The 14,196-nt window shown below is 30.8% G+C and overlaps 1 protein-coding gene across 1 annotated transcript; it reads right to left on the bottom strand.

Moving 5' to 3' along the window:
* Nucleotides 1–6,278: 6,278 nt before the first annotated feature.
* Nucleotides 6,279–7,666, bottom strand: LOC115722491 (photosystem I reaction center subunit II, chloroplastic). Its single transcript, XM_030651710.2, has one exon. The coding sequence runs from the start codon at nt 7,094–7,096 to the stop codon at nt 6,422–6,424; it is 675 nt and encodes a 224-aa protein (XP_030507570.2). The 5' UTR covers nt 7,097–7,666; the 3' UTR covers nt 6,279–6,421.
* Nucleotides 7,667–14,196: the final 6,530 nt, after the last annotated feature.

Raw genomic sequence — 14,196 nt, 5'->3', positions numbered from 1 at the left:
AAATTTTTTATGTACTTTTTTGTCATTAATATATGAAACAGCAACTCCAAACAGAGTGCAAGAAGAGAAAAAAAGTGTGAAATGAAAAGAAAGTCTTAGAACTAAGAATGCTTGCTTGTACATTATGAGAAGGAAATGTTTTACTTATAGTGATTGTACAGTCAAAATACAAACAAAAATTCTATTATAACAGAATTCGTTACAAGTTACGACACAGAAAAAAAATCTACCAAACAAAACTAACTAATCTTTTGAAATGGCTTCCCTGCATATGGTAAATACTGAAGTTGGAACTTGAATGATAGATTATTATTTTGAAATAGTTTTTGGTGCTTTTTATGTCCAATTGTTGACTTTTACTAGAATATTATTTTAGTGTTATTTTTATTTGGATATGTTAATTTGTGAGTTAGACGTAATATTAAATTTTGGTAGGATATGATGTTATTTGGTTGTAAAAAGCAGTTTTGAGCAATACAATTTCTAATTCATAAAAAAAAATTCGGTGGGATGCTATTTGTTTCTGGAAAGTAGTGTGTGTTCACATGTGAATTCATTGAATGAAATAAATATTGTGGAATGTTTTTTTACTGTGGTAAAGTGAATATAAACTTTTAGGACTTGTTTCTTTTTTGTTTGTGTTGGTCTTGAGCTGATTTTTTTAATGCTATAATTTTTTGGCAGACTTGGAATATGAATAGTTCACAGAAATATTGCACCATGGTGGAAGATGGTACAGATATTTTGAAGAGAAAAAGTATGAAGGGGTGAGATCGATTATTTTGATTATTGTGATTGGCTAGAAATTCAGCATGTCTGAATTGGAAAAATTTGTAGTAACACTTGGCTATGATTTGCCTATTCAACTTTGATGGAGGTCATATGGGAATTCAATGAAAGATGGTACACTTCGAATTTCAGATAAAGAGATTAGTCTAATGGCTTTTGGTATGAAAATAAAAAAAATATGAAAAAGTTTATACCTTCCTAATTGTTCTAGTAAAAACTCTAGCAACAGCTTTAGAAAATAGTAATATGAAGTTTTCTTGCACAAATGGGGAATTCCGTGATGATGTTGATGTGCTTGCTGATGTTGTAGTGAATCCACAACATGAAGCCCAAGAAGCCCAACATGAAGAATTGAGTCAAAATATTCACCAAGAAGCTAATGAAGAGGTCCATGATAAGTACAAAAGACTAGGCCTCATAAAGGCAAGAAGAAAGTTGCCACTGAAAATGATGAAATTGGAAGAGGAAGAATATTCTCATCTCAAAGAACATGAAACTGACACTTCAATTCGAAAAGCCTTCACCATAATATTTGGTGGTACTATGATATTATGAAGATTGTGCTCTAAGTACCTAATTTTTCTAAACTAGCCTAGTATGATTTTTTTTTTTGCTGTCACAAATTGTTGGGTCAATCCAATTAAAAATATTGGAAAATTTACATGGTATATAACTTTTGTCATTTTTTTATAAAAGACTGTCAGGCGGTATATTTTACTTTTTTACTGTATTTTTTTATAAGTTTCATTCTGCAGTATACTGTGTTAAATTTTTACTGGTGTTCTACTGGTATTTTTTAGTTGTTCTACTGTAGTTTTGAGTTGTTTTGTTTTGTGTTTTACTAGTGTTTTATAAAAACACAGTATTTTTGAAAACTTTTCCGTGTGACAGTATTTTTGTAAAAATTAACCCCAATTCCAGTATTTTTGTAAGTTTCTCAAAATATTGCCGCCACCATCTCTCTGAAATGCCAAAACAAAAAAATTAGAAAACATATCTTACTCTAATATTATGGCATCCTATGAACTTTTTCCTAATTTTTTGTTTGTGTAAGCACTCCTTTCAATCCACGATAAGCTACACTATTTGGAGTATCACTTGAGTTCCAACAATTATATTTCTCTCTTTTAAGTTCTGGGAATAAGTTTATTGTAAATTAGAATAGTTATGATGGTTCCCAATGGATGTTGCTCCTCCTTCACGATTTCGCCTCTCAATGCAAACAACTCTCACTGATGCTTCCTCTTCCTGGCTATTTCTCCTGTCAATGCTAAATGCTTCATCTTCCATGATCTCCCCGAATGTGAATTCTTAGATGTTTTTTTTTTTTTTACAATTTTTCATTTTATAAGTTTTGACAAGAAAATAGGGATTTATCAGGTATGAGAGAAGATATTTACTTTGAAGAGTGCTAATTACAACCTCCTATTACAACCTCTCAATCAACTTCCGCGTCCGAAATTACATGTCGAAATATTTTTTTTAAAATTTTTTTTTTCATAGCGATATTCGTTATAGTTACAGTATCATCCCTGTAAATTTTTTAAAAATTCTGGATAGTTTACAGTACCAAAAACAGAGTTCTTGATATTCCAGTTTACCACGCGCGTTTAAAAAACTTCAAATGCATTTTTGGCACTATAAAGTATTCAAAAATTTTCAAAAATTTACAGGGATGATGTTGTAAGCATAACGAACACCTCCATGAAAAAAAATATAAAGAAAAAAATATTCCGACATATATTTTCAGGCGTAGAAGTTGACTAAGAGATTGTAACATGAGGCTGACAATAGCCCTCATTTATTTTTAGCATGTTTAAAAATAAAGTTATGTTTACTATTTTAATTTTTATTTTTGCAACAGAATTTATGTTTATTATTAATACGAAAAATTAACATCAAGTTTTTTTTTCGTATAAACTGATATTTTTTTTAACCAAAAAAAAAAAAAGAAGCCATAAAATTTTGGTCATTCACGTATCTCTTTTAACTCTTTAACAGAGTGGTGGTAACAATAGACACTAAAATATAACATTGAGTAGTTTTACCATTAAAAAAAAACTTTAGGTATTTAAGTGTATAAATTTATAAACATTAAGTATTTATGGTGCCATTACTCCTTTAACTTATAAGAAGATATAAGAAATTAGACTATCAATTCGCACTCCAAAAAAATTAATCACACTACTATTCAGTACATGGTGAGGAGGAGTTTTTTTGGTTAAGCATATAATATGCGATCATCCTATGTATTAAGGGCCAGTTTGGTACAGTTGTGCTGTACGAAAAAACAGCTGTAGTTGTGCTGTAGGAAAAAATAATTGTAGCAGAACTGTAGAAAAAAGCTGAGCTGAGTGTTTGGTAAATTATAAATTTTAAAGTGTTGCGAGTTGTTAAGATTCTATAATAATAATAATAATAATAATAATAATAATAATAATATTTTAATCTATTTCATTAAAATCACAAATATATATATATATAAAAAATATATTATATAAAACTTTTATTTTCTATGTATTTTTAATTATTTGTTTTTTTATAGTATAAATTTATATGTATTTGATAAAAATAATTTTTAATATTATTAAATTACATTTTTATCAATTCAAAAAAATTGTAGTTTATAAAAAACTTAGGTTGATATTGTTTGTTAATAATATAAATATAAATATAAATATAAAATATTTTTAAAACCGTATAAAAAATAAATGAATTAAAAATTTAAATATTATTTATTTTAAATATTTTTTCCTTCAAAAAAATAAATTATTTTTTGTAATATATAATAAATAAATAAATTTTTAATAAAAAATAATTTATTATAGTCTTTTAATCAAAACAGTTCTTTTTAAACTAAATTCTTCAATAAGTTATTTTTAACTGCTTACGAAACACTTTTTGTCACAATTTTTTTGAGAAGCAGCTTTTAGTTTTTCCAAAAGCTGTGTCAAACTAGCCCTAATTCTTGGATTTGTTTAGAAGAAAAAAAAATAGCATTTTAATTAATTAGAGGTTTTGCTTTCTTTAATTAGTTTGATATAGGGGTGAGCAACGGTCGGTTTGATCGGTTTTTTTACACAAAAAAATCCAAAATTCGGTTTTCGATTTTTATGGTTCTAATCCAAAAACCGACTGACCATTATAAAAATATAAAAAAACCGACCATTTTAATCCACGGACCGAACTTCATTTTTTTTTTTAAAATAATAAGTTTTTAAATTTTTTATAATTATTTATAAACTAAAAAATTAAAGTATTGTATCAAATATCATATAATTTAAAAATAAAACTTTCTTAGTTAAATAAATAATGTAAAATAAATTTTTTCAAATTATTAGTGCTACTAATATGGTAATGAGTTATATTAAAAAACTAGTATTATTTTATGAATGTGTGTATATAATACGTAAATGCATCAAATTATAATAAAATAAAATAATGAATAATTGAGACTTTAAATAAAAAGATATAAGTAAACTTAGATTAATAAAATTGTATATTAAATATGTACAAAAATAATATATATTACATATAATATATATGTTCGGTCTGTTCTTGGTTTAATCGGTCGGTTTGCGATTGACACTAAAACCGACCATGTTAAGGCGGTTTTAACCGAAGGCGGTTTTTTCGATTTTTGGTTTTTCGGTGTCGGTTTTTTCGGTGTTCGGACGGTCGGTTTTCTCGGCTTGGTCGGTTTCTTGAATTTTTTGCTCACCCCTAATTTGATATGTACGGTAGCATGAAATTTAATATGCGATCTTACAACTTATATCTACATTTCTCATTAATATTGTTGTTTAAGTTCTAATTTTTATTAAGGGTTTAATATATATTATTTCAGCCATGTAGATATAAATTTTATTTTTCCTTACATGGTTGATATATTAAACTCTTAATTAAGATTAGAACTTAATTGGTAATGTTAATAAGAAATGGGTTACAAAATTTAAATTGTTACAGAACATATTAGTTACTTGATATCAAGTTTGCTGACTTTTGCTGAATAATTAGAATTTTGGATATTCATATAGTTTAAATTTATCTGGGGTATTCGTTGGCGTGGTCGCTCTAGGTTGAAGAGGGAGTTGCAGATTCATCTAAGCTAATTTATTGGTAGAATGGAGTATGGAATCTTACTGTGCCACCAAAGGTGAAAGTTTTTGTTTGGCGTATGTTCTATTTGGCTTTACCAGTAGCAATACAACTTATCTCCCAGAAAGTTTAGGTACCTCGTTACTGTTCATGTTGCGAAGAAGAATCGAAAACTCCTGAGCATGCTCTATTTTCCTGCTCTGGTTTGACTCTAGTATGGCATCAGTTAGGGGTGTGGTCGGTGCTCCGTCGATGTGTGTATAGACGAATCTAGGAAATTCTCTTATTTTTCTTTGACAGGCTATCCCGTGAGGCTTTTGAATTGATGATGACAACCCTTTGGTGGCTGTGGTATGATCGAAATTCAATTTTATTTGGCAATAAGCAGTCCAAATTAGATGTTATTCCAGAGTTAGCCCATAATTAACCATTTGTCGAAGTTTAAGGAGTATGGTCGGCAAGGCCTTCATTTGGTATTGGGTCTTGCAAACCCAGTTGTAAGCCGACCTAATCGATGGATGTCACCTCCTCTTGATTTCTTTGCTCTAACGACTGATGCTTCGGTGGTTCTGAGGAGGGGCTTTGTCGGTTTAGGGGGAGTGATACGAGATACAGAAGGGTGTGGTTTAGTTGGCGTGATCATCATGTGTGGTGGATGATTTTTTTGCTAATGTGGCGAAACTGCTTGCCATTCGTTTGGACTTGATGTTTGCACATCAATTTAGTTTCAGTATCTCCATTACTAATAGTGATTCTGCTGTGACAATTGGTTGGATTAATAAGTTTCACACAAATTTTATTTTTCAATCAATTTTATTAGATATTTATTCTTTATTAGCTGTTGGTGGTGGTAGTTCTTCAACACCATTCTGTGATTGGTGAATAGTACTGCCCACACACGACCAACCTTTGTTACTAGTGTAAGAGATTGGGTTTAAATAGATATGCTTGTACATTGTAATAGTAGATTTATCTTAATAAATTATGTCTTTCTTTAAAAAAGAAAAACTTTAAAGAAAAGTAAAAGTCACAAATTATTTAACATATATACAAACTATTTAAATTTTATCGAAGTTTCAAAATACAAATTTAAATCATCGCACTAATGGTTTAGTTTGATTTATTTGGTTTCGGTTTAAAATTATTTTGCTTTCCTACATCTAAAAAATAAGACAATTTTAATTTGTGAGACAAAATCATATGCATAATTGATCAGTTTGCGCTGATTACCAAGTATGTTAATTATGAGTGTCATTATTATTATTAAATAAAATGATTGTAATATATATTGTTAATTATAAAAACCACAAAAATAACTACTATATTCAATTTTAATTAATAGTTATAGCAAAATCAATCAAATAAAACACTCCCGAATTAAACATTCGAAATTTACGCAAGGAATTAAGCACTACTACGAATGAACAATAATGTTGAAATTCACAAACTTACTTACGTAGTAGTCATGATGATAAATACAACATTAAAATTAATAACAGCACAAATTATGTATTAATAATAGCAATAATTAATCTTACAAATCATAAGGTTGCTTCCCAGTGAACTTAACCTCAATAGGGCTAACGTTCTTGCCAATAGACCTAAAGTTTTGACCAACTCCTTGGCGACCAGCGTTGACTTTCTCAGGGTAGACTCCATCCTTAGGGTGCAAATATTGAACCTCTCCATTAGGAAAAACCCTATAAAACTGGTACTTAATCTTGTACTTGGACCTCAACCTAGTACCAAGAGCCAAACACTGTTCCTTCCTAGCCAGCTTCAGAAGATTCGGTCCCTCTCTCATGATGGCGGCGCCACCGGTCGGCATCTCGAAGATCTGTTCCTTCGGAGACTCCCATGTAATCACGTAGAACTCTTCCACCTGTGCCTTTCGTAGCAGACCTCCGGTGCTTCCTCCGAAGATCGGGGAGGGAGTGCTTGGGTCTAGCTCAGGCGGTGTGAACCCAACTGGGGCTTCTTTTTTCGCCGGTGCCGGTGCAGCCTCGGTCGATGTCTTCTCGTCGGCGGCCATGACTCTAACGGAGCGTGATGAGGCGTGGTGAGAGAGCTTGAGGGGGGTGGCGATGAATGAGGTGGTGGTGGAAATGGATTGCTTCCATGATGAGGCGGTGGCTGATCGGTCGGCGGAGGGTATGCCGGTTTTGGTGGGGACTAAGAGGCTGGTGGTGGCTTGGGTTGCCATGGCCATGGCCGGTGATGATGAGTTGAGTTTGTGGTACGTGGAAGAGTGAGTTGGGGTTTTGGTATATGGTTAATGTTTTTTTGGGAGGAGTGGTGATATGATATTTGATCAATTTGGGATTTAGAAGGGATTATTTTTGTTGATTTTTTTGGATGGTGTGGATATGATGTGGATAAGGTGATATTGGTTGGACCAATTAGAATTTCTGATTTTGATACCCTTTTCTTACCCATAAATCATCTCCTTTTTATTTTTATTATTATTATTATTTCTTTTATCATATCTAATTTATGGTGGGTGTTATGTAATGAATAATAGTTTTGGGAAAGGAAAATGGATTTATCATAAAAAAAAATGGAAAAAGGATTAAATTGCAATAATATATTCTACAAAAATTAATATTGAAATTTTGTTATATATGTTTTAAAAAAATGAAGGACTAGTGTCTCGAGAATAAATATGTATTTTTTATTTTTATTTTTTAGAACTATGACCTTTAAAGTTTTGCCATTTGATTTTACAAATGTACTATTTTGGATAATTATATTCTTTTGAAAAAAAAAATCATTTGCTCATTTAGCAGTTATCTAAAGTTAATATGGTGTAATTCAAGAGTTAAAATTACAAAAATTATATGCTTACATAGTGATCTAATGAAAAAGTTTTTGGAAATGTGTGTGTAACTAGTAGGTAATGTAATTATTAGAATAGTAATTACATAATTTATAATTTAGTAATTATATTAAATTTTTAAAATAAAATGTGTGTTTGGATATATAATAGTAATTACATATTATAAATTTTTAATGTTAGATGAGAGAGTTAGTTAATTTTGTTTAGTTAGTTTACTCTCTTATTTTTCCCTTGTAACTAACTTTCTTACATCTTGTATATATTATATACTTCTCTTTTATTTTGTAATTGTAACACTTTGATAATTATTAATTTTATTTTTAGCATATTTAATTAATAAAAATATTTTGTTATTTATTTTATATTTTTGGTTGGAGTGTTTAATTTAGTGTCCAATTTAGAAGGAAAGTTGTCTAGCTTTTCTATTTATAGAAATTAAGGTAAAAATGGTAAGTTTGATTACACAATTTATTTTTATCTAACAAGCTGGTATATTCAGATCTTGTGTGAGTTTTCCATTTTATTAGATTAGATTTCTTGAAGAAAAAACCGGAGCTAAACTTTCCTTTTCTATAAAAGGAAAGTTGTACTTACTACCCACGATTTTGTAGGTACATAAATGAAAATTCCTAGGCTGATTGAAGATTTATTTTAGGGAATTTTCTAGTAGGCTCGGGTCTTGTTCAAACCGTGTATGAGCTGTTAATAAGGTGTATTGATGAGTCCATATTTATCTTATAAATATAGCTAATTTATTTATTAATATTCTTAAATTGATTCTTTAAATTATTGATTAGTGTGATTTTAATTTGTTAGGCTATTTTAAAGACTATTCATGCATTTAGAGTCTTTTGGAGAGATTTTAGCATATTTTCGTGGAAAATAGTGGAAGCCGGCGAGCTCGATTGTACAAGGCGGAACTTAATTGTAAATTCAGACGACCTTAGAGGCAAAATTAGACTTGGAGCTCAACATAAAAGTTTTAGATCTCGTTCTTAGCTTTCCAGAATATCTGGAATCGTCCAATTTCGAGTAATATCGAGAGAGTTATGGCCAAAATATTATCAGTCACTGCAGCAGGAAATTTCTGAAAAAAAAATAGCGAAAAAAAGATAGATTTTCAAGAAGAGTTGCGATTTTTTTTTTTTAAAGATTAGTTTTCTTTTCTTTTGGTGAGATATTTCTTAATACTATTATAAATAGAATCCTAATTCTAAGGGAATTTATCTATCCACTATAAATAGAATCCTAATTCTAATAGGATTAATCTAACTTTCTCATTGCTATAAATAAGACCTCTTAGACTACAAATTGAAGAGTCTAAAAGCTACAAATTAGAGAGAAAAACTCAGAGAAAGAGCAAGGAAGAGACAGAGATCGACTTCGAAGTGTTCTTCATTCTAGTTCTTTTCTTCTCCTTCTACTCTTACTATTTATTATGATTTTTATTATAATGTCTAGTTCTGAGTAGTTTTCTTTTAGTTAAAGGTTATTTCAAAACCCGAGACATGAATTCTTAGTTTCTTTCTTGAATGTTAATTTCTAGTTTTCATTATATCAAATTGCTTCTATTCTTTTATGTAAAATGTTATGATTATTGTTTTAATCTTGTTTAGACGGTCGCTAAATTATGTTTTACTTTAATCTACCGTCATCTTAGAATTACTATTCACCTAATAGTCTAGGATTCTAAGTGTTTGTGACAAATTACAATTTTTATTTGTGATGAAGAATAGAACCTAGGTTAAATGAATTATATACTTCATTAATTTTTTGCCTAGATTAGTCTATCTCCATAAATCTCAATGTCTAAGTTAAATAAATTGCATGCTTCATGGATTTACTGCTTTAGGTAAAAGAGTTAATTATTGAGCGCGCCTTGATTACATACATAGGGAGATTGGGATAATTGATTGCTTCAGCGTTATCTGTGGGATTAATAGTTTGATTGGAAACTAAAAATTACATTCTTCAATAGGAATTAGGAATGATTGTTGAGGGTGGCAAATAACCTTTAACTAGTTTTCATATCGTAGTCTATCTTTAAACTTATTTTCTTTTTCTTTTTATTATTGCTATTTTATTCTGATCATCAAAACCCCCTTTTCTAATTCTTGTTACTATTTTTTTTTTAAGTCCAATACTTCTAATTATTTTAGTATAATTGTAAGTAAGGGTCGATCCCACGAGGACTATGTTTATTTAATTATTCACAATTCAATAACAAAAATTAGAAAAAGGGGGTTTTGATGATCAGAATAAAATAGCAATAATAAAAAGAAAAAGAAAACAAGTTTAAATATAGACTACAATATGAGAAACTAATCAAAGGTTATTCACCACTCTCAACAATCATTACTAATTCTTATTAAAGAATGTAATTTTTAGTTTCCAATCAAACTATTAATTCTGCAGATAACGCTGAAGCAGTCAATTATCCCAATCTACCAATTATATGTAATGAAGGCGAAGCGCTCAATAATTAACTCTTTTACCTAAAGCAGTAAATTCATGAAGCATGCAATTTATTTAATTTAGATAAAGCATTGAGATTTATGGAGATAGACTAATCTAGGCAACAAATTAATGAAGCATATAATTCATTTAACCTAGGTTCTATTCTTCATCACAAATAAAAATTATAATTTATCACAAACACTTAGAATCCTAGACTATTAGGTGAATAGTAATCCTAAGATGACGGTAGATTAAAGAAAAACCTATTTTAGCGGCCGTCTAAACAAGATTAAAACAATAATCATAACATTGAACATAGAAGAATAGAAGCAATTTGATATAATAGAAACTAGAAATTAACATTCAAGAAAGAAACTAAGAAATCATGTCTCGAGTTTTGAAATAACCCTTAACTAAAAGAAAACTACTCAGAACTAGACATTATAATAAAAATCATAATAAATAGTAAGAGTAGAAAGAGAAGAAAAAAACTAGAATGAAAAACATTTCGAAGTCGATCTCAGTCTCTTCCTTGCTCTCTCTCTGAGTTTCTCTCTCTAATTTGTAGCTTTTAGACTCTTCAATTTGTAGTCTAATAGGTCTTATTTATAGTAATGGGAAAGTTAGATGAATCCTATTAGAATTAAGATTCTATTTATAGTGGATAGATAAATCCCCTTAGAATTAGGATTCTATTTATAATAGTATTAGGAAATATCTCACTAAAAGAAAAAATAACTCATCTTTTGAAAAAAAAACTCTTCTTGAAAATCTATCTTTTTTTTTTTTGCTATCTTTTTTTTTCTTCAAAAATTTCCTACTGCAATGACTAATAGTATTTTGGCCATAACTCTCTTGATATTACTCAGAGTTAGACGATTCAAGATGTTTTAGAAATCTAAGAACGAGATCTAAAACTTTCATATTAACCTCTAAGCCGAATTCTGCCTCTAATATTGTCCGAATTTGCAATTAAGTTCCGCCTTGTACAATCGAGCTCGCCGGCTTCCACTATTTTCCACCAAAATATGATAAAATCCCTCCAAAAGACTCTAAATGCATGAATAGTCTTTAAAATAGCCTAACAAATTAAAATCACACTAATCAATAATTTAAAGAATCAATTTAAGAATATTAATAAATAAATTAGCTATATTTATAAGACAAATATGGACTCATCATGTATATTGATTATAAATCACCTTATAGCAGCTAGGTTTAGTACCTCTTTTTCATCTTTGTATTTAACTCATATCTTAAGAAAAGAGAGTCTTTGTTTTGTAGAGAAGAGCTTGTTCGAATCTTACTCTATTTATTTGTATTTTGTATTGTCTTGAGTCTATATTCAAGTCTACAAAGAAAAAGAACATCAGTGTTACCTTCGGGAGAAGGTTTTACAAAGCTTTCGGGAGATTGCTTTTCATGTCTTGCATCGGGAGAAAGAAAGCACTCTTCAAGGAGATTGAAGGGATTTCGAGCTCTTGGAGTTTCATCAAGGTTCGGTTAGAAGGTGGAATACATCAAGCTTGCGACATATAATAAGAGGGAGTCTATTTATGCATAAGTCAATTACTTTGTATTTTTGAGACCTATCTAATGAATCTTATCTCTGGGCGTGGCCTCGTGTACTAGTAACAATCTGAAAGGATTGTTGAAACCACGTACAAAAACCTTGTGTGTTTTACTTTTCTTCACTGTTTGTTTTTCTGCTTTCTTCTAGAGTTACAGAGTTTTCTTCTGTAGCTACAGAAAAATTATTTCAGTATCAGTTTCATTATTTCGCATTTAATTAAGTATTTAATTAAATAATAAATTGGGAATATTAAAATACAGAATTTCAATAATTAATAAAATATTTTCTTTGCTCTGTTCTGGTTTCTCTCTTCTCTCTTGTTCAACATGGTATTAGATGTCTAACTCGGTCCTTTTGTTCCACCATGACCGATTCCAGCTCCAATCTTCGAGGTCAATCCTCCAATTCGTTACGAAGAACAACAAGTATCACATTCAATCACTTGTTATCTGTTAAACTCGATGACAACAACTCTCTTCCATGGCGTCATCAAGTTTATGCCACCATTAAAGGCCATAGTCTTCTTAAATTTCTCAATCCTAAATATGTTCCACCTAAGTTCATAATTGTTACAGATGAACTCGATAACAACATATATGATGAATTCGTTGAGAATGACATTCAAGACAGTCTCCTGGTTTCTTGGCTTCTATCATCTATTTCTGAAAAGATCCTCACTCGAATGGTGGGGGAAACATAGCTGTTGCTATATGGTCCAGTCTTGAAGAATACTACTTAGCTCAAAATCGTGCCAAGATCAGTCAATTTTGTACTCAACTTCGCAAAACCAAGCTTACCAACTCATTCAATGACTATATTCTCAAGATTAAGCATCTTGTTGACTCACTTGCCTCGTTCGGACATGTTCTTTCTACTCAAGATCACATCGAAGCAATATTCAATGGATTGCCTCGAGAGTAGTTTGTTTTCATTACCTCTATGTCAACAAGAAAAGATGCATATTCAGTTACATAAGTTGAATCTTTATTGATGGCACAAGAAGTACGAAATGAAATGGCAGATTCTGAACTTGATATCGCCAATTCTGAAGTTAATCTTGCAGCTCAGTCAAAAACCTCCATGCCTAGACCTGGATCTCACTATCCATCATCTGCTGCATCAAATTCGTGCAGAAGTATGCAATCCTCGTGCTAGTTATCTAATGTTTGGATCATATCCTACACATCTATACAATGGCTATGGATTACTTCCTCCACCATTATATCCACCCTTCTCTCAAAACTTTAGACCCACTCAAGGTGGATACCGTGCTCCTAGTCCTGGTGGTCGAGGATCTACTACCACAAAACCTCAATGCCAACTTTGCCATTAACAAGATCATACTGTCATTAAATGCTTCTATTGATTTGATAAAACCTTTACAGGTCCTGATTGTTTTCAAATCTTCAATGGTGGATCAAAAACTTTGGCTGAAATGCAAGCCATGGTTGCTACAGCTGAGACTGTAAATGATTCGAGCTAGTATCTTGACTAAGGGGCAACTCATCATCTCACTCCTAATGTCACCAATCTACAGAACACTCAAGAATTCCAAGGCTCTGACTAGATTTACATGGGAAATGGTTTAGGTTTTGACATCAAACACCGTTGTTTTTCTACTATTAACTCCCATTTCAGTTCTCAACTCCTTTATTTAAACAATCTTCTTCATGTACTTGCTATCACTAAAAATCTACTCAGTGTCAATCAATTTGCTAAAGATAATCATGTCTTTTTTGAATTACACCCTAACCACTGTTGTGTCAAAGATCAGGTCAATATGAAGACTTTGTTGGTTGGGAATGTTGAAAATGGCCTTTACAAGTTTGATCAACCTACTACCTCCTCCTAGTCAAGCCACAACTCTACTGCTATGCCATACCAGCAATCCATTCTTCATCCTACTAGCAATAGTTTTCAATATTTTCATTCTGTTTCCAACTTCACTTTGTGGCATAATAGGCTTGGCCATCCAGCTAAAGCCACTATTATGTCTGTAATGGAAAATTGTAATATCTCTAATAGTAATAAAACTGTTTTTGATCTTTGTACAGCTTGTTGTCTTGGTAAGCACCACAAACTTCCCTATCCTAATTCTAAAACAGTGTACACTACTCTTCTTCAAATTTTATATACTGATCTACGGGGCCTGCCCCTATAGAGTCCTTTAATGGTTATAATGTTGAGAATATTTTACCAGGATCTAGATTTACTAACAAGTCTATTGAATTAACATCTTAAATATGAATATCTCTAAAACATTGAAATTAAACACATAAGAGTTTAGAAAACCTTACATTGGTTGCAGCGGAATATAATGACTCCTTCCACTCAGATCTCTAACCCTTGTTCCTTTCTGTCGCAGAGTATTATCAAGATCTGAGCATGGATTTCTTTCTGTCCTTTGAGTTTGGTTACCACCGTCTTACCCACTATGATTGAG

The sequence above is a fragment of the Cannabis sativa genome, chromosome 9 (assembly GCF_029168945.1).
Source record: "Cannabis sativa cultivar Pink pepper isolate KNU-18-1 chromosome 9, ASM2916894v1, whole genome shotgun sequence".
Taxonomy (NCBI): Eukaryota; Viridiplantae; Streptophyta; class Magnoliopsida; order Rosales; family Cannabaceae; genus Cannabis; species Cannabis sativa.
The sequence above is the reverse complement of the archived record's forward strand: the minus strand, read 5'-3'. Positions and strand labels throughout refer to the sequence as shown.

Excerpts from the sequence above, each read along its gene's own strand:
- LOC115722491 (XM_030651710.2), bottom strand. The coding sequence starts at position 7,096 with ATGGCCATGGCAACCCAAGCCACCACCAGCCTCTTAGTCCCCACCAAA.